Source organism: Buceros rhinoceros, unplaced genomic scaffold (assembly GCF_000710305.1).
Source record: "Buceros rhinoceros silvestris isolate BGI_N320 unplaced genomic scaffold, ASM71030v1 scaffold15414, whole genome shotgun sequence".
In the NCBI taxonomy this organism is placed as follows: Eukaryota; Metazoa; Chordata; class Aves; order Bucerotiformes; family Bucerotidae; genus Buceros; species Buceros rhinoceros.
The window spans coordinates 15,517-35,343 of record NW_010407784.1 but is presented as its reverse complement, the minus strand read 5'-3'; the positions used below and the strand labels follow the sequence as shown (position 1 = coordinate 35,343).

The 19,827-nt window shown below is 42.6% G+C and overlaps 1 protein-coding gene across 1 annotated transcript in view; it reads right to left on the bottom strand.

Annotated features, from left to right (window-relative positions):
• FYN (FYN proto-oncogene, Src family tyrosine kinase) overlaps positions 1-19,827 on the bottom strand; it is a 52,801-nt gene that overhangs the window by 21,714 nt on the left and 11,260 nt on the right. Inside the window, exons 2-7 of the mRNA XM_010134622.1 lie at positions 14,754-15,011; positions 14,066-14,162; positions 10,606-10,704; positions 9,513-9,616; positions 5,327-5,476; positions 2,231-2,386 (exon numbers count right to left, since the gene is read on the bottom strand). Coding sequence (XP_010132924.1) covers positions 2,231-2,386; positions 5,327-5,476; positions 9,513-9,616; positions 10,606-10,704; positions 14,066-14,162; positions 14,754-15,000 — 853 coding nt within the window. The 5' untranslated portion in view covers positions 15,001-15,011. The remainder of the gene's footprint in view (positions 1-2,230; positions 2,387-5,326; positions 5,477-9,512; positions 9,617-10,605; positions 10,705-14,065; positions 14,163-14,753; positions 15,012-19,827) is intronic.

Genomic DNA, 19,827 nt, shown 5'->3' with positions numbered 1-19,827 from the left:
GGGGCGGGGGAGCCACTGCCTGTGTTGGCCCTCACAGGGCAATCCGCACCGCAAGACGTGACACTGTCTGGGGGCACCTGGAGGCACACGTGACCCAAAAGCGTGCAGTGCAAGTTCAGTTTACACTATGCCTTGATTTTCTCCTGCCAGGTGCTGTCACCTCTACCGGTGGTGGAGTCATGTCGAGCTCCTACCACTGCACCCCAGCGTGCTTGAGGAGGACTCTGGAGCTCTTGGTTTCACTCAGTCCTTCAAATCAGAGCTGAAGCAGGACTTGGCTATAGCGGCACTCCCACAGAAGGTGGGAAGGGTGTGGTTGTGCTTCCTGATTTCGAGCAGGGCAGCCAAAATCTTTTCTGAGGCATGTTTTATCCAGAGTCACTGAGAGCTGCAGAGCACTGCCAGTCACAGCTGCTTTGCAGAGTGTATGAACCAGGAACAGACCCCCAGTTTCAAGAGCACCAGGGTTCTGCCATTAATAAACTGGGATTTTACCCGCTATGTTAGCAGGATTAACTCAGTATTATCTGTTTGCATTGCCTTAATGAAAATCCCAGGGCTCATTCTGTTACCATGAAGCATTTTCAGTAGTTCTATTTTTAATTACTTTTACGAATTTCTCCAGTTAAAAAAAAGCAAATCAAACCAAAAGGTTAACTTACCCTCTCAGACCAGATTTCGGTTTAAATTCTTAAATTTTCATTTTGTAGTTTGGTATGTTTCTCTCTAATAGAAAACTTAGCACAGACTTCCCTCTGAATTCCTCCCATATGTAGTTAGTTAGTACTTAATGTAGTTGGTTAGTACTTAATGCTTTTTAAATTAATTTTTATTGTATTAAACTATTCCAATTTGGCAATGCTCCAGGGCTGTTAACATGTTTTTACTGCACATTGCTTTAAGAAACATCCTATCATCATTGTAATAATTTTTTCCTTTCTGACAGATATTTGGTGTCTTGGCACTTTATTTCTCATAGAGGATTTTTTTTTTTTAAATTGCATTTGCTCCTTTAGCTGATTGTATCTAAGATCTACAGCACACAAAGCTGACCACTAAGTATTATCATCAACTTGAAACTCTGACATGCCTTCAAGATAGAGAATAAGAAGGTGATAAGAAGGGGATGTTAACAGAAAACATAGGTAAATTTTCTTGCAACAGATCAACTGTAAATCTGTGAAATTCTGTAAGTTTCTGTATTTCTAGGCTATAATTTCTACAAATTTCACAGACTTGCTGCCATGCTCCTTGCTGCAGTCTTGAAACAGAAAGCAGCTGCAAGAACCCAGGAGAGCCCACAGGTTATTTTGGTGGTACGTACTTCTCTGTCACTGCCACAAAAAGAGGGGCCAAACTGCTCCACCAAATTTTCCTGAAGAAACAACATACAGCGAGTCTGTGTTGGAATTGGTCATTTTAAAGGGGCCACACAGAACGCAATCCGGCCCAAAAACTGAGCCCACCTCTCTTTAAATGGCCATGACACTGTGCGTCAATGTATGGTCACACAAGATCTATGTATATTTTAAACTGTTATTGGTTTATAGTCAGTAAGAGAATGAGGCCCGTAGCAGGGTGGGGTGGCGATGGGGTAGGCAGTAAGTAAAGCTGGCAAGTGTGCAGAAAACAATGCCAGCGGATTTGGAAAACGTCAATATTGCTGGACTTCAAAGTGGAGGTTCAGCTGGGCTGGGCACGTCTTGCCTCTACTACCCCTGGTCTCTGTATTGAGTCGTGGGGCTCTGCTGCAGATAAAAATTTCAAAACAGACTTAAAGAAGTGGATGCGTGGGAAAGCTAGTCTGACAGTGGCTGATACTTGATATTTTTGAACTGGGAGAGTGGATGGAAGGAAGCATTTCCAGGGTCTGTTCCTATCAGTGCTAAAACAGAGGGGGAAACAAAAATGTCTACTTACCAGATTAATTTCTGGTTAACGATTCTGCCTCACCTGTTTAGCATCATTCCTATTTGAATACCTAGCAATTGTGTAGTCACCCAAATAAACCCAATGTAATTAATGAAGTTTAATGACCTAACCTCTCATACCAGCGTGTGCAAGTGAAAGGAAGTTTCCCCGTGGATTACCGTATTGAACTCTGACTGTTTTAGGCAATACAGACTAACATTTCTGATCTTTTAGCTTTCAGATCTCTACTTGAAAAGTTAATCTTTGCCAAGAGGGCCTTAAAAGATCCATCCAAAGCAAAATATATTCTCTGCCTTACCACGCCACACTTCAGCGAAACACCCCTGACCAAGCTTCTGTTCCAGAAATAATGAATCACGTGCAACTTCCCATGCATCTTTAGCCAATCCAACAGTTTGTGGGGTATTATTCGTAGCAATCACAGTTAAGTTAAAACACAAACCATCAGCTTTCTCTATAGGAGAGGAAATTAATAAAAAAAACACACTTATAATCCAAAATTATGCATGCATTGATAAAGATGGAAGGTGACTTGTCTCTCAGTGCTGCATTAATGTTCATTTGCAAACACTGATTTTTGGATACTGAAGGTAGGGACTTTTTTGTCAGCTTGCAGGACAAGGCTCCTTGGTATAATTAACAGATTACTATGCGAGCCTTAATTTATTATTAAGACAGTGGTAATTTGTCAAAATCAAACCCTTCCAAGGAAACACGGATTTTCGGTTTTCTCTTGCCATCAATTACACTGAAAGTTGAAGATTAAAGAATTGCAGATTCAAAGACATGATTCCAAAGACATTTTTCCTAACAGTTTGAGCTTTGCTCTTTTTCCATGTGTGGGTCACAGTGTCCTACATTTTCACCTTCCATCTTGTAATCCCCACACAGAGAGCTATTTTAGAATAATTATTGTGCTCCATACCCATCCATACTTCCCCAAACTGCCCATTTCCCAGTCTCTTGATCAACTGTAGGGATTCTCGTGGAATTTCCCAGACATCTTTGGTTTTGACAGACAGATCAGTAAGCCTTGGCATTCCTTTATGACAGGGGACTACTAAGCGGCAGCAAAGACCTGCAGCTCTCTCTGATGGAGCCAGAAGTGAAGCCAACAGCAAAGGAGAGGAAAGAAAAAAAAGTGTGACATGAAACAAAAACAGTAAGCATAAAAACAATGCTACTCACAACAGCTGTTAGTTGCATACCACAAAGCATCCTGGAAGATTAGAGACTGAACACTGAAACATATTCATTTGAGACAGAGCAGGAAATACTCGAGACTCTGCTTCCACAGCCTGAAATGGAAGGTGACCGCCAACGGTTTCGCATGTGGACTCGGGATCTCCCTTCTCCCACAATGCTGCAGTAAGATAACTCCCCGGGCAGTGGGAGGATTACAGTACAGTGTAACTTTTTAAAAACCATCTGTAAGTCACAAAGTAGGTTGTTTCTGAACTGAGTAAAAGAAACACATTCACTTTTCCTGAAAATCTCAGCAATGAAAATGGGGCAGACTTGTTGCTATGTTTTTTTCTAGGTATCCTGAGAAAAGGTATTTTCTATGTTCTGCTCTGTGAAAAGGTGTTTTACTAGGCATCCTGTAAAGGGCTTTTTCTGTCTGCCTTTCTAGAGCAAACCTTTATTAGTGGATGCAGCCAGTCCTGCATCATTTGTGGCTTCGCAAATGACAGAACTGTGCACTGAAGTCACAAGATACTTTAGAAGGAGTAAAACCAATGATATATCTGTATGAATATATAGACAGATACTACTGTGTAGTATTTTATGGTGCACAACGTAGACTACAATATAAAGCTTGCACAGCGACTTGTATTGTAAAACAGCTGCAGCAACCGTGCTGATCTTTACAGAGCCATTTGGGCACCTTCAGGCTCTCCCTAGAAATAAATCAAGGCACTCATAAAGCAATGTGCTAATCTACATCCCCACACCCCCTCGCCCCAGTCCAGAGCGCAGAGCAGGCGGTTAGAGGCAGTCTTTATGCTTCGAGTCAGCTGGGACTGGCAGGGAATGAGGGCTCCTGTGTTCACCTGGCTCTGGGAGAACACAGGTGAAACCTCTGGAGCGTGGGTCTCTACAATGCCCTCCTGTGCTACCCTATCTGGATCCTGCTGATTATGTCTCTGGGTTGCACAGAAATGGCTGTTTCCAGATCTATCAGCCTCTCTATCTGTGCATGGAAAATGCACCACCCAAATAATCCAGCCACAGAAACCTACAAGTTGATGTATACCAGCTGGTATAGTGGGGCTGAAAATTATCTTCCTTAGATGTAAGGTTTTATACATCATTTAGCTTAGTTTAAAGTACAGACATCAGAAACAACTAGGAATCCTCTCAGGCAGCATACAACCATCAGAAACTGGGCAGAGAAGACAGCCAGATGTCTAGTATGAATAGCATAAGAATACAGCAGGCAGAATACAAAGAATACAGAAAAAACACCCCGCAGAGAAGTTGGTTTCCCAAGTAAAAATTATGACAAGTTTTTGAGCAGCGAGTGTTTGGGGTCATCTGTTAATAGTATGAAAAGCTGAAGTAGTGAAAAAATAAAAAGCATGATAATTTGAAACACAAATTTCTGCTTAAAAAACCCACCACGCTGAGAAGTATGGCAGTCTTCTGTGTAAGAATGGGTGGTCCTAGGTGGAGGTTTGGGGGGCTTTAATGTTGTATCTGTTGTACACCAATTGCCAGTGACAGCACGATGCCCTTTTGGGTCAAGTAGTGCCTGCCACATTTTAATCACAGGAGTTTAAACAAAAAAAAAAAAAAAAAAAAAAAAAAAAAAAAAAAAAAAAAGAAAAAGAAAAAGAGCTTGGTGGGTGGACCTTAAACCAGTGTGCACAGAGAAACACCCACCTTGCCGTATTTATTTTTAAAATTAGACCGATGATAATTTATATGTTTATACGTTGCACACTGAACGCAAATCCAGTGGGAAAATTTGAGTCAGGCAATATATGGAAACCTTTTGGTCATCGCTTTAGGTGAGTGAATTCCACAGTGCAATCCCAATTTACTCTACCAGCAACAGTGTGCTGCAAAATGGCACGTCGGAGCACAGGGAATTCATGCCTTGAGATGTGCCAGTCAAATTCAGCACTCCTGTTTGCTTAGAAGAGGGAGAGCAGGCAAAACTCTACCTCAGCAGAGTGCTAGCTTTTCAAAGCTCTGCCGCTGCACGCTGAGAACTGCACTCAAAGCCAATTATAACTGCAATGGGAAAGGGATAATGGAAGATGCATTACTACAAGCAAGAGACATAGCTCAAATGACTCTTTAGGGCATCTTACATATACATCAGCTCAGCAGCAAACACTTTTGTTTTAAAATACTTCAGAGTGCCATTTATTATCTGAAAAATTACCTGAATAATGCTGAACCAGCTGCTGAAGAGTTTCAAATTGTGCCCGAGTTGTGATATAATATCCACCATTGTCAAGTTTGCGAATCTTATAATGTTTGACATGATCTCCTTTCATATCATCCCAGTCTCGAATAGACAGGGAATAGGCACCTGTTCAAAGAAAAGGAGAAATAAAAAATTCTAAGTAGCTTTTAGACAAATACTTTGGTTTGCTGCTCAGTTTTTTATGACGTGAAAAAGAAATTGCTTCAAAACAAAACGTTTACCCTACCTTGAAGAAGAACAAGTAAATCTAATACAATAGAGTAAGTATCACAGAAATCTTATGACGTTCACACTATGTTGCCTTCAAACTTTTCTAGCAAGAAATTGGGACTTCTGTCTGAACGACAACTCACATTTTAACATTTACCGCTTCAGGTTCTCAAATTGACTTTTCCTATTCTAAGTGTCAGGTTACACTGCAAATACGATCAGTAAATGTCAGTAGGTGGTAAGCATCAAGATTTTCATAGGGAGCGCTGGAGATAATGACTTTATAGATGTGTAGTGTTGTTACCCAGATGGATCCCAAACTTCTTCAGAAACATTAAACAACTGAATTAGCAGTCTTTGGAAGGTGGTACTATACCAAGACTGTGCAGCAGGAGATCTGCAAGAAAGACACGTTCTACCTTCCAAATTCATGCTGGAGCTTTAGAGCATACTGGTGGGATTCAGATACCCAGACCTGGGGATTAGGTGCCGTGTGAGATGCCCCAGGACATCCTGCTTGGCCATTTCAAAGGCCGTGGAGAAGATAAGTCTTCACTTATTGCTCAGATGAATGTTGTGTTTACTCAAAGGTAATTCAGGCATTACAGGGAAAAAAAATGGAGGTAACTGGCAGCTGCAGAGATCTCAGGAAGGTCCTCCTTCTGGCACCTGGGCTGCTTTCACTGGTAACCACATCAGCTAAGGGCAGGAAAAGAAAACCACCAGCAGACAGTTTTGGACAATGTGAAAGTTGGACAGATTTCCTACAGGTCCGACAGCAAACAGGACCAACTGCTTATCCCGAGTCAGGGAACTTTTCAACACACCTGGCAGGTTCACATCCTCTAAAACCACCTCTGGCTAAGTGAAATGGTTTAAAGAACCCCCACAGTTAGGAGGCTAAGGTTCCTAGTGCAGGATGACTTTCCTGGATGTGTCTCCAGGAAGAAGTCTCCCTGACCACGTTAACCTGCAACAGGTCACACTGGTGGGCAGCTCACCGCCGAGGGAGTTGCAGTGAAAAAACATCTCCACCCTGACTTCAAGGGCTTCTCAAATTCCCTGTTGTTTGTCCTCTAAATAGGAGGAGAAGAGCCAGCACTTACGCAGATGATTCTGGTTTATGTGAATGGGAGGCACCCTGAGAGGAGTGACAGGGTTTTTATTTCTAAGTAAGTGTAGAAAAATACTGTTTGGTTAGGATGTTTCTCCGAGAAGGTTCTCCCACTAAGTACGTACATCTCTCTCGGCTAGGAGTTCAAAGCTTTTTGGGGATTTGCAGGCAGATTTTGGGCAAGCTTTGTACCACCACTCGGGGTTGCACGCTGTCAGCCTGCTTTCAAACTGTTCCAGGCAGTGTTCTCCACCTCCCCATTTGTGAGTTTTGATCCACTGGCAGCAGCTGTATTTTCTTTAGTCACGCTCCCTGCCTATCTGGTCACTATTTTAGATTCTTTAGGAAAATGTAAACAAGCTGTGGCTCCAGGTCTGCAATCAGAGCTGTGTGGGTGGCCCTCTGCGGACCCCCGCTGACCTCAGATCAAGTTGCAAGACTGGAGCTTTAGTACAAACCGGGACAAAAACAAGAACCAAGATGGATTTCATTATTCATATATTGAGGCTGTTGGTTATTTATACTATTCATTATTATCTGATAATAAATTAAAATTTAAGAGATATACTTAATAAAAATTTGGATAGAAATATGACATTACAGTATATCATACTAATGAATTTTAAATAGAACAAATCTAAACCCAGACAGCCTTGGAGGGTGGAGATTGAAACCAGGTGAAGGATTATAGAGACAAGAGCTCATGAAGTACCTGGGTAGTCAGGCACTAAAGAATGAAAAGTCAGCTCCATCATTTATTTTGGAAGTAAGAAGAGAAGGCAACCACGATCAAGGGAGGTCAAATTCATGCTGAAGTCATCCATGAGGATAGTTTTAACATGATCCTGATTAATTTTGTTATTGTTATTACTTAAAGCAGAAGAGATGATTCTAGTCGCAAAACAATTCCCTCCTCGAGCCCAAGATAGGTAGCTGGAGGAAAGCCCTTAGAGAAGACTTATGGGAGAATGCACCATTCAAGCCCTCCCAGATGACTTTTTTCTCCCTCGTGAATGACAAACTCCCTCTGATTTCTTCTAAGAACATAGTGAAACACCACAATGATGAGAAGGGCAACAGGCATTTTTGACAAAAACCATGAATGTTTGTTTTTTTCCGATGGCTTTGATGCAAACTCAGCTTGAAGATGCGGAAAAACTTAAGTTCAAATGCAGAGAAATTAAGCTTGCTGCTCTAAGTCCATCCACAATGGATTACTCCATTTCCCCAATGTTTTTGTGTCTCAGAAGAAGCTCTAGAAAAAAGATCTGACTTAGATAAGTAAACAGCCCTGAAAAACATATCTCCTACCACTGTATAAAAAATTGTCAAAACTGACTAAATTGATAATGTGGTTTAGAGAAACAGTGTTGTGGTTGTTTTTAGGGTCCAGGGACGCCTGTAGGATCGAGTTTTTAAACTTGGCACGGAGTGGAATGAAGTCCTGCTCCTCGCACAACTGCTGGTGCAAGTGAACAGGTGGAGGCTATCTGCAGAAAAAGAGCAAGTTAGAGCCTGTCGTGCTCCTGGTGAGAATGCCTCTGCCGCATAAGGTATGGTGAAGCTGTAGGGTGACAAGATGGGACATCAGCTGTCTGAAACAACAGGATGTCTAGTCGGGTTTTGCATCAGAAACAGTGTTCAGAGTCATGGGCATCGAACGAAGAATCCAGTGACTGCAGGAGTAAAAAATGTAAAACTTAAAATTTTAGATGACAGAATGCAGCATCTGAAGATTGGTCAGGTAGAGAGGAGTGGGAAGCAGGGCTTCTCTTCTTTAAACCCCTTTACCAGTTGTGACTCCAACCATTCTGCACCCTACCTCTAGCTGACAGTGTGCTCTGATCGAAGCACTGACAAGTCCGTGCTTTAATTACGTGAACCATCATTAGACTTCAGAACTTACATGGAACTAATTCTAGTGACTTCTGCTTCCCGCAGCTATTGGTTTGGATTGCTGGTTAACCGAGAAAGGGCCAGGTTTGTTCTCACTCAGTTGCAGGTTTTCTTCTCAATAGTTGTATGAGTTAGAGAGATCTTTTGATACGTGTGAAGCTTTGAAGAAACTGTTGACAGGCCTCATGAACAAAATGTAAAAGCAAAAACAGCACCCACCAAGAAAACTGGAACTCTTCCAATATTTTTAGAGGGAAGGAGGAGAATACATCCTTCCACTTGCCTTCAGCAGAATGAACACAGTTGAATCTTTTATGAATACATCAATTAAAATATTTTCAAGACTTTTCTCTGTTTATTTAGGAATGTAAAACCGCTGCTTTTTTTTTTTCTCAGAGATTCAGCATTTCAAAGTGGAAATGCAAAAAAAATCCCCTAATCTTCCCAAAATAATAAGCAGTACCTCCCTCACTCCCTCCAAAAATGTTACATCTTCCAGGCAAGAAGGTTCATATATTCTGCTTGTTCAGAAATATGCAGTAATTTTTACCAAGCTAGGGTGGAGATTCCCAGCATCTGTTCCCATTAAGTTGTCTGGCTGTGCCTGGACCCGAATATGGACACGAGGAGGTTTGCCTCCTGTAGCCCTATAGCTGCTGTTTTCTCCACCTAACTCTGTAGTAGCATCCTCAACTCATGCGTTGAGAGAGACAGCGCAATGTTCAGAGTGTGACAGCAAATACCGTGGCTTGAGCATGGCACAGGTTGCACTGGGGTTGTTCTCCGCTTTGAATACGCAAAGACCTGGAATGTTCAGACTTCTAATTCCCAAATGCACATATATGCAAGACGACGCTTATCTCTACCTTCATACCACAAGTATTACACAAACTCAGCACTGAACAGCTTTGGCCAGCCTACCTTTGGTAGTTTCGCTTTCCCGGATCAGGAAGGTACCTCTGGGGTTTCCAAATGACAACAGTTGCCTCTCGGCATCTTTTCGGCCAAGTTTGCCGAAGTACCACCTTAGGAAAACATCAGAAATAGTAAGACAAATGCTATATAAGATTACCAGGGAGTGTCACGGAGCTCAAACATAGAGGATTTTTTGTGGAAACTATGGTTACTCAAGTATATTCAACCATTTTTGCTGTGCTCTTTTATTGTGGTGGGAAGCTAATGTGACAAACTGAGTAGTAGGCGTTGTGTAAGTTGTGCAGTAACACTTTGCATTAAGCCTACAATCAGCAGACGCTGAGAATGCTTGTTTGGTGTCTTATGACAAAGGCCAGACTTTGACAAACAGGGAGCAAGACTTGGCAGAGGGAAAGAATAGACAAGGAAAGGGGCAGAAAAACATGTCGTGCCGAAGAGCAGTATTTTTACAGATGTTACTATAAACTATGTATTTGACTTACATAGCAGTGTATAGGTATTCAGTATTTTTGTCGCAGCACAGCTGTTAAGACCTCAGTAGAAGGACCAGATGCAACCACTTTACTGTGATTGTATCAGGCTCTGAGAGTTTTGGTATCTTTTTCCTTCCTGCAGCAATAATATGGATACTGCCAGCACTCCATTTTTTGCATAGATAGGTCCTCATTCTGCTGCCTGTTGTTATGCATTGTAGCCATCCTACCTATTGGTAGGTATTTGTGAACACAACGTGCCCTCTTCAGCAGGCAGTTTGCACACTGATTGCCTCCAAATACGTTTTAGAAGTTGATACAGACAAAGCAAGGGCACCTTTCACTTAAAGCTTGAAATTAGTCAACACTGAAATAAAGGAAGCAGACCTATATTCCTGTAGGTTTTCTTCCTTTGTTTTGACATTGAAAAAGCACTGAGCTTGTCCTTCTGTTAATAATTACCTAATTATTTATCAGAGCAGCTAAGAGCCGAAATAAAAATAAAGTAAATCATTTGAAAAATCACTGCAATCTATCAAAACGAACTCCTCAAACCTCCTTCAAATACAGCACTAATGGGTCTTTACAATGAAAAGAAAACATACTCCTCTGCTTGGATGGAATCAACTGGAGCCACATAATTACTTGGAATGTAACCAGTTTCTCCTGTTGTCAAGGATCGGGCTTCCCACCAGTCTCCTTCCCTGCAGAAACAGAGGTGAGAAGTGAGAACCAGACACAGTTGTAAAGGCTGACTTTGCTAACAGCACCCACAGCTGCGCCATGCAAGAAGCTGCAGCCACTCATCTCTCACCAGCATGCTTCTGAGAGAGCTGTTTCCTCCTAAACCCAAATAATATACGTATTTCTTTACATCTATTATTATTTCAGCCATGATTAGTAGCGTAGTCTTCCAAACGTGGCATAATGGCATAAACAGGCATAACATCCCAGTGAAATCAGCTTTGGTGAGGGCTGGATTTGGACTAGAATATTGAAAACTGTCTCCATAGCAATTATTCTAATACAGACCCTTGAGAGAGCTTATAGAATAACTGCCAAACCGAACGCTGTCACATCCACTGCTAATTTTAAACTTCTATGGGGATAATTAATCTGAAACCCAAAGGCATTAAAAAGCCATCTATCAACACGGAGGTTTAGATGGCCCTGAAGTATCACACTTCATTGTCTGGATTCCCTCTCCTGGCCGCCTAGAGAAGGTATCTGAAGTAGCAAAGGACTCAGCTGCATCTTCAAATACTTACCAAAAAATGTTCTTCTACAACATTTAAACAAGAAGAGGTCCACGCAGGACCATTTTATGGCAGTGTTGTACAAGCTTAGCATTGATTTCTGTCATGCACTGGTGCGCACAGCGGGACACAGTACTGCCCTTCAGCCAGTGTGCAGCTTTAAGAGAGGTTTATTTCTCAGCTTTTTACAGAATGCAACGATTTGGGATTTAGCCATTTGTATTTCATTCTCAGTGCCAGCTTCGCTGACGTTTAACTCCTACTGCTACTGGTAACCATTCTCTATTTCCAGAATCTCTCAGTTCCCCTCTCTGTAGAACAGAGATTTGTGCACTAAATAAACTGCTATTATCAAACGTGGCCAGAGAATTCTGCCTCTTCTGTAAGGACACAGTTACAGAAAGCACATTGTCTCAGGTATTACTGGCAGAAAAGGTCGTGTCAAGGGGAGCTCTGTAACCTTTCAGCTCCATGCTCTTTAACGTTTTGAAGGAGTATAAATTATGGAAAACGACTAGAAAACAGCTGTGATTAGTCAAAAAGGAGATGTTTCCAATTCTATAGCTCAAAAAAGCAAAGAGCAAGTAGCTTTTCTGGGGGCTGGCAGATGACATTATTTGAATGCACCTCGGGCAAATGACCTCATCTGTTTATGTCCTAATTTTATCAGCGGAAGTACTAACCCTTCCCCCATAGGTTGCTGTAGAATATTTCTGAGAAATTATGCCATACTGTGGTGGATGAATAGTACCATGACGTTTCTTCTCCCTGCTCTGCAGAGAGTCCACTAGATGGGGGTATTTTATCATATCAAGGGAGGAAAAAAGCAGATGATCACAACATCAGGAACAACCTCCTCTGCTTTGAGGGAGAGGCTTAAATCTCTCAAAGCACTGCCAGAAAGAGGAGAAATACAGAGCTTCTAATTCTAGATACCCAACTGAATGGGTCAGTCAATGGGGCTGGCCAGGGCATGTGGGAGAGGTGATGGAGATGCAGTGGATGGCTGAGAGTTTCTGAGCCCCGAAGCCACACTCCCCTCTAAACCACCCCTGCAGGTAAATATACCCCTGGTATAATTTCTGACTTCAAATCACAGGGATTTCAGATACTGCTGTCCTGAACTTTTAATACAAAGCACAAATCACGTTTCATTTCTGGAGAGCTAAATAAAAACATCAAATCCCTTCCACAAATTCTGGACAAATTAGTTTGCTGTGTGTCTATGCCTTCTGGTTGCAAGCAGCATTGGCAGACTCCTGAAAAAATGGGCTTATTTCATATGAATTTTGATATAAGTGAAGAGAGGAAGCATTCTTACAGAAAAGCTGCTTTCCAGAGGTTCCCAGACTGGCTGTCAGTCCTCCAGGAGCGTGGTTAGGTCCGTGTTTCTAAGCAGAGCTGACTACGATGGGAACTGAGCTTATATAATCCTACCAGGAAATCGGTGGATGCTTGTTTTCTGGTTCTCTTAGAAAACCTTCCTCCAGGCAGTAATTACCTGCATTAAAATGCATGTACTACTGCAACCGCCCACACGTGGGGGAATCTCTCTGCCAGCTCTGACTATGACTGCTCCGTGAGTCCTGGTGAGCACCCCCTGATTTCATCATCTGGCATGTGTATGGAATTCATAATGTGTGGAATTTCTTCTTGTTTCAAGTCACAGCATACTTTGTGCAGCGTTAGGAAAGCAGCAGGAGATGCGAACAAAAGTGGATGATAGGTTAAAAAAGGGTTTTTTTCCAAGTGCTAATTTAGAAGCAGAGAGGTTTTTAAACTACTGCTCCTGCTGCAAGTCGTAACTGAAGTTTCTGTGCTTTCATCTACATCAAAGCTCTTCAGCTTCATGGCTTCATGAAATATTCCACAGAAATACCTGATTTTTTTTTTTCTTTTAACCTTAATGCACATTGAGCCAATTCCAGCCCTGGAGTTGTTCTATTAACACTAACAGGAGTTGCACCAGGGATGAATTTGCCTCACTGTCACGTACTGTAAGAAAAAAAGATGAGAGGAATATCACACAGCCTCTAGAAAGTGACACTCTTGGTTATTAACCCATTTTTCCCTCTACATGATAGCAATACTGAACATAACACAGAGCCTTCAACTTTATGTTCTTGCCAAGAATTACAAGACGTTCGGATATAGGTCAGTAAGCACAGTAAGTTTTAGAGGTTATTTTTAAACTACTAAGGGATTTTTTTCTTGGGCAGTTCATAAAATTAATTTTAAGTTGACAATTTTCAGGATGGAAGAGTGGTTTTCCTGCCAAATGCAACTGTACAATGGAGCATTCTCACTAAACAGAGCTTCCCAGCATGTTCTGACTGTATCACCTACCTCTAAAATGGATTAAAAAAAGCTTTTAAACTTGGCACGCAAATCTGGGTAACGTCTCTTTTGTGATTCAGTTTTTAGCTCATTCCTGTGTAGAGATACTTGCAGCAGATGACTGCAAAAATTGTTAGTACGTGCCTTGCAGAATTTCTGTGACTACTGGTACCGTACAGAGCTGGGACTCTCAGTTCTGAATGTGAGTGAGTTTACTGTGAAATGTTAGCAGTGAATCACACAATCTAAAGCTTATTTTGGAAGTAAAGCTGAACGTGGTAGAAGGAGTTTTTGCCAATAATAAAGCACTTTGCAAAAGCACTCTAAATGTAAAGGCAAGTAAGCACAGAGTAAGCCCCTTGCATATCCTGAACATCCAACATTAGATTTTACTAATAACATAAGCAAACAGAATTGCCAACATTATAAATTTAAACACATTAAAAATCCTGTTCCCGAGCCTAAAACTTACGAGCTGTTAAGTATTTGAAATTTTTCTCCTTTGTGAAAACTCAAGTCATCTTCCGTTCTTGCTTCATAGTCATAAAGTGCCACAAAAAGAGTTACACCTAAAGGAGAAGATAGTCGAGTTACACTCCAGCACAAAAAAAAGGGAGGGAAAGAAGCCTCAAGAGATGAGATGGCTAAGCCAGATGTAAGCTACTCTGGTTGCTGAGAAGCAAAGTAAACCGAAACCTTCTTCTACTTTTTGGACAACCATTCTAATCCCTCTGCTTTTACGCAGCCAGCAGGCACACCACCTCCCTTGCTCTATATAGTCATCAGCACTCTTGCTTTGGTACCTACAGTGTAGGATCCCAAGTGGGCAAAAGTGATTTGAGGAGAGAGTTTAGACATTGCTACCCCAGGTACTTCCCGTTAACTACGTGGAGTGGCTCGAACCACACTTTCTGTTCCCTGGTAGACGGATGAGGCAGTCAGTCAGCCAAACTGGGCACTTAATGTACACATAATTTCTCACCCCACAAGTGAACTAGCACCTGCGAGTTAGCAAAGGTAGGGCTGAAGACCCCACCCCTTCTTCAGTTCTTTGCACTATTTAATGAAATAAATCTTCCCAAAAGCAGGAGGCTGAGACGGTGGTGCCTCTCTTGTAATTCTGTGATTGATACTTGCTGAAAGAAGACTTTGAAACTCACCTGTTCCTCCTCTTGTACGCAGCGTCCCTGTATGAGAGGAGGAATTGACTCCACCAAACACAGTCAGTCCTTGGCCTCCCGTGGCATGGAAGTTGTTGTAGTTTGGGATGGAGGTCACACCAAAGCTAGGATAGTGCTGCGGAGTGGGATCTGTCCCATAGCGGTAGCCTGAGCTTTGAGTTAAACTGCCATCCCTCTCATCAGTCAGTTTTGTTGCTTCTTTATCCTTACATTGCACACAGCCCATTATCTAAAATCCTAGGAGAGGAAGGAAAGGACAGGTGTTCATACATTGATGCTCACCAGATCTCTCTCAAACCCAAGTATGATGAAGACTGAATTAAGATCATTGCTCAAAAATTAAGAACTTTGAAAAAAACCCCACAGCGGTTTGAATATAAACAGCAACGTGTTGCGAAAAGCTGACACAAACTCCTCCTTGCAGTGGTTTCCCACTGAGGCCTGAGGAAGAAGGTCCTGCCAGCTCTTAGGGTAGCGGCAGCTTGCCCTATCCAGCCCTGCCAGCCAGTGGCTTGCATGGAGGGAGTGAGAGGATGAAACATCTCTTGCTCAGCCTTTGCCAGGACAGCACGACTGGCAGGCAAAGGACTGTGCCCAGAAGAGCAGCTGGAGGTGTTCAGGTCTGTCCCCCAAACCAGAGAATGAGGCACTTAGCTCGTGACCAACTACACAAGAGCTGACTTCACCTAAAGGCAGTACAACCTTTTTACACTGCTGGAGTTCCGCGTGACAGGCAGAAAAGCAGAGCTGATAGTTATTACAGGACAGGAAAGTAGGAGGGAGCTATCAGATGGCACAACTGAAACAAAAGGAAGTGCCCTTTATTGCAGTACAATGAATTGAAGGGTGAAACCTGCTGGTAGCAGAAGGTGGAGCTGCCAAAGGTATACATGAGTTAAGAAATCAGAGGAAGTCCGGGAAGAATTAACATGTCAAATGCAGAGCACTTTGAAGTCTGAATCCTGGACTGGAGGAAAGCAAGAGGGTACCGCAAGGAAAAGGCTGCTCTAAGTTTTTTCCTGATGTCCTGTAATCCATGCGCTGGTGTTATTGAACTCTCTCCTACTGATTCCAGCTGAACCTAGACACAAGACCTGAGTTTCGGAAGCTGAGCGTGATGAATCTGGGATCTGAGATACTCGTCTGGATGCACCCTCGATCTGAACCGGTTCGGTGACTCTGACATGGAACCTGGCACACAGACGGCATACTGTAAACACTGGGGCTGCAAGAGCAGTGCTGACAATAGAAAAAAGTCTTAAAAAATTACACTTACTAGACATACTTTGTCCAGAATATATAAATAGACAAAGAGAAAATGCAGAGAACAGAAAAAAAGGAAAGTATAGCTAAGAACATTCCCCATCCGCCCCTGTATTTCTATTCACGTCACTTGGAGTAAATAAAAAGCCTGTCCTTTTTCAAATATTCTCATTTGTATGTAGCTGCCAGGCTGCCTATTTTGTATGCCTTACCCCAACATCAATGCAGGAAATTAGTTTTGACAAACTCATGGGATTCAGAAAAAGCATATTCCTCAACTGCTAATGCTTGAAAAACTATGCAGCAGCTTCTCGTGTGTCTGTGACAGAACACAGTCCAGATTCCTGCTTCCTAAATCTAACCTGCCTAATTAAAAAAACCTTCTGGTGAAGGGTATCTTCTACAATTTGAAGATACTTCTGGTTATTCTACAAGGCTCTTCAGAAGAATAAGCCCCATTTTAATGTAGTTCCCTGAGCTATATTGCCTGCAGTTAGGAAAGGACTACTGCCTCTTGCTCTTAGCTTACCTTAGAGGTGCCCTTTTTGTGTTTCGTTCTTTTCTTCAAATCACCACATCCACTCAGTGGAGTTCCCTCACTAAAATGTTTAAGTGGCTTCACATGAACAGAAATGAGGACTCCTGACTCCGCAATGGGTGGCATGAGCTGGAACCCCTCAAGAAACTAAAGTGACACCAGGTTGAGGGAAAGGAGTTTGCAGTCTGGAGCAGTCATGCCTGCCTCCAGCCCCTGCTTTCCCTGGCAGCAGGGTCATGCTGGAGGAGTCAGGTACTGTGCTGGAGCTCGAGGCTGTCAATCTCCAGGACCAGCAGCAGCTTCAGGTGAGCCCACAGGGACCATGACAGGTGCAGAAGTGCCCCAGCCAGCTTTGTATCAGCTGTGAAACTCTGCTTGTGGAGATATCTCTGCTGCTTTTACACTTTCCAACAGCAGAACAGCCTAGCTCTAGAGAACCTCCTTTTGGAGATGCCACGTAGAGGTGAGGTTTTCCTGGCTCCTCTCAGAGAGGAGCGAAGCAGGACCACAGGGAGCGGGGCGGGGGGGGGCCCACGGGGCGATGGCTCACCTCCCCACTGTCAGCACAGGCAGAGCCCCGGCAGGCTTTGGGTGGGAGGGTTGAGTCTGGGACTCACTGCTCGGACCCTGCTGGACCTCTGTGAAGGTGTGTCTCTGGTGCATGGAGAGCAAAATGTGGGCACTGAGCCAACACTGCATGGGAGATGCCACGAGGGAAATCCCAGCTCCACAGAAAAGGCAGAGAGGGGTGCCGACCATCTGAACAGGGCAGAGTGAACCACTAAAGCCAACTGGTTAGAAGGTGCAAGTGCTGGAAGATACGCTTATTCACCTTGAAACAGGTAAGTGATATGCCGGCTTTACTGTCTAAAAAAGAATCTCAGCAGCCTTTTGGTTGGCTTGCAAACTTAGCAACCTGTGAAACTGCTGCCTCCTGACTTTACCCTCCCACCTCTGCTTCTCCTCTTCTTTTTCCCCATGTTTTTTTCCCGTTTTCACGGGAAAAAGTAGAAAAGAAAATGAAAGAATGAAAGGAAAAAAGAGATGGGAAACTCAAATCGGGATGGGGTGGGGTGGGGCGGGGGTGGAAGGGGTTTTCTGGTTGCTCATTCACAAATATTCAGCTGAGCAAGGAAAAAAATCCCCACTGAACTCTGCGAAGACTTCACTTGCCAATTTACAAGTGCTGACAAGACAGCTGTACACACTTCATTTGTACATTGATGAGAAAGAAGTTAATATGACAAATCAGCTGCAAAAATAAAACCATTCAAATTATTGTATATAAATTATGTATAGAAGTGAATAAACCAGGAGATGGTACACAGATGTACTGGGTAGTTTCAGAAAAATAATCGTCTGGGGGTTTTCTTTCTGCTAGGAGTGACATGAATAGAAAACCACGAATTATCAGTTTCTTGATTTGTGTTTGGTTTTTGCTCCCTTTATCTTTTTGCTGGCAATGGCAGCATGCAGGGAAGGAAAATGTGATGCAAAGTGAATGACTTTGAGGAAAAGGGCCTTTTCTTTCCCTTGCCCTTTCCTGCTTTGTCAGAGTGTCTAGACAATCCATGTAGAAAGACGGCTTGATTGTAGCCTCTTGCAGAATGTGACAGAGGGGGTTACACGCACACATCTTTTCAAGCCAAGTCCCTGAAAGTTGTCTGTTCCTCAAAGAAAGCAGCATCACGGGGAGCTGGCTAAATGTGAGAGAATCCATGTTTGCATGGACATGCTTAAAGTGGTTTCGGCTAACTCAGGGGTTTCACAGACAATAAACATACCCTCCATTCAGCCCTGGCCTTTGTGTCAATGAGTGGATTCCAAAAACTAATCTCCTTCAGTATCACAGAGCAGGCTTTTAGTATCTAAAAGTCTCATCTCCCTGCTTGTCAGCATTTGGAGCTGGGGAAGGCTGCAGTTATTCAGCCAGCTCTGAGATCAACAAACAAAATCTGGAGCTGTTTTACACTAAACTCTCCAGGGACAAGCACACAACATTGTTCGTCCAACGTGCTGCGCAACTTACAGTAAAGGAACAAGATTTTAGTCATTTCCATTGGGGAAGGCAGCACTTCTCAGACGTGTGAGTTACGGGTCATGCAGCATTATCATAATTTGACACCGTATTGTTAACATTTGTATTGTTAAAAGGCATGTAACTAGCCGAAGGAAAAGGAACTTTTCTAATGCAAGCATGTTGAATTTGTTTATTTTGAAGTTGTGTTTTCATGGGCAATAAAAAACATGTGTTTTCATGACAACATAAAGCACTCGCATGTTTTTTTGAGACTTCCTTAGAGACAAATGAAAATAACCATTATGTTATTTGTCTCCTGTTATATTTCTTGGACTCCAATATTTACTCTGCAAGCAATCCAACATCAGCCTAACCAGAATAGTAATTTCCTCTCATATGGTGAAAACATTATTCAACAAAGATATAAAATTAATTATATCATTACTAATTATTTATATAGTCGTAGCACCTTAATTACTTCAGTCAGGAAACAGATGAAGGCTAAAGAGATGTTACTAACACTAAGTTTATTATTGTAAATCACCCTCCTTCAGTTTTTCTGTTGGTTCTCGATACAAAATGGAAACCAAGACTGAAAAACCTGCCAAAGGCAGACATCCACTCTGTGAAGAGAAACAAAAGCAGTCCTCTGTTAGCTAACCAAAGCCTAGGAGATGTTCAGGAATACCAGGAAAAGTCAATTTTTCATACTTCTATTTTAGAAGTAAAAACTCTAACACATGATACTCAAAAAGCTTCTGCAGTTGAAGCCATCAGGAAAAGATTGATGGGAGGAAGACTGGTGTAAATTCAAACGTTCAGACCATCGGAAGTTTTCCCATAAGATTTTGCAACTCACAGCTGAAACAGAACCTGCTTCAGAACCTGCTTTTTTCAGTGCTGCAGGAGAAAGTGGGTCATTAAAATGTTTGAGAGAGGGGTTCAGGGAGATGAAGTCTATTCTACGCCCTCCTATCCATGCCAAGGCCTCTGTCCCTTGCACAGGAAAGGAGATCACCATGGGAGAGGGCTCCAATCTGCTGAAGAGAATTGGAGCAAGTTCAGACCCACCAGTCCACATTCACCTTCCTCTTGGATTTCTCTGGAATGAAATTTGAGAGTCTCTTTTTCAGAGAACTTCTTTCAGTGAAAGACTCGAAAGGGAAAGGATAGATAACTGGTAACTGTCAACCGTCTTTTTCTGACCAAATCTTGGCTGGAAAGCATCAGCA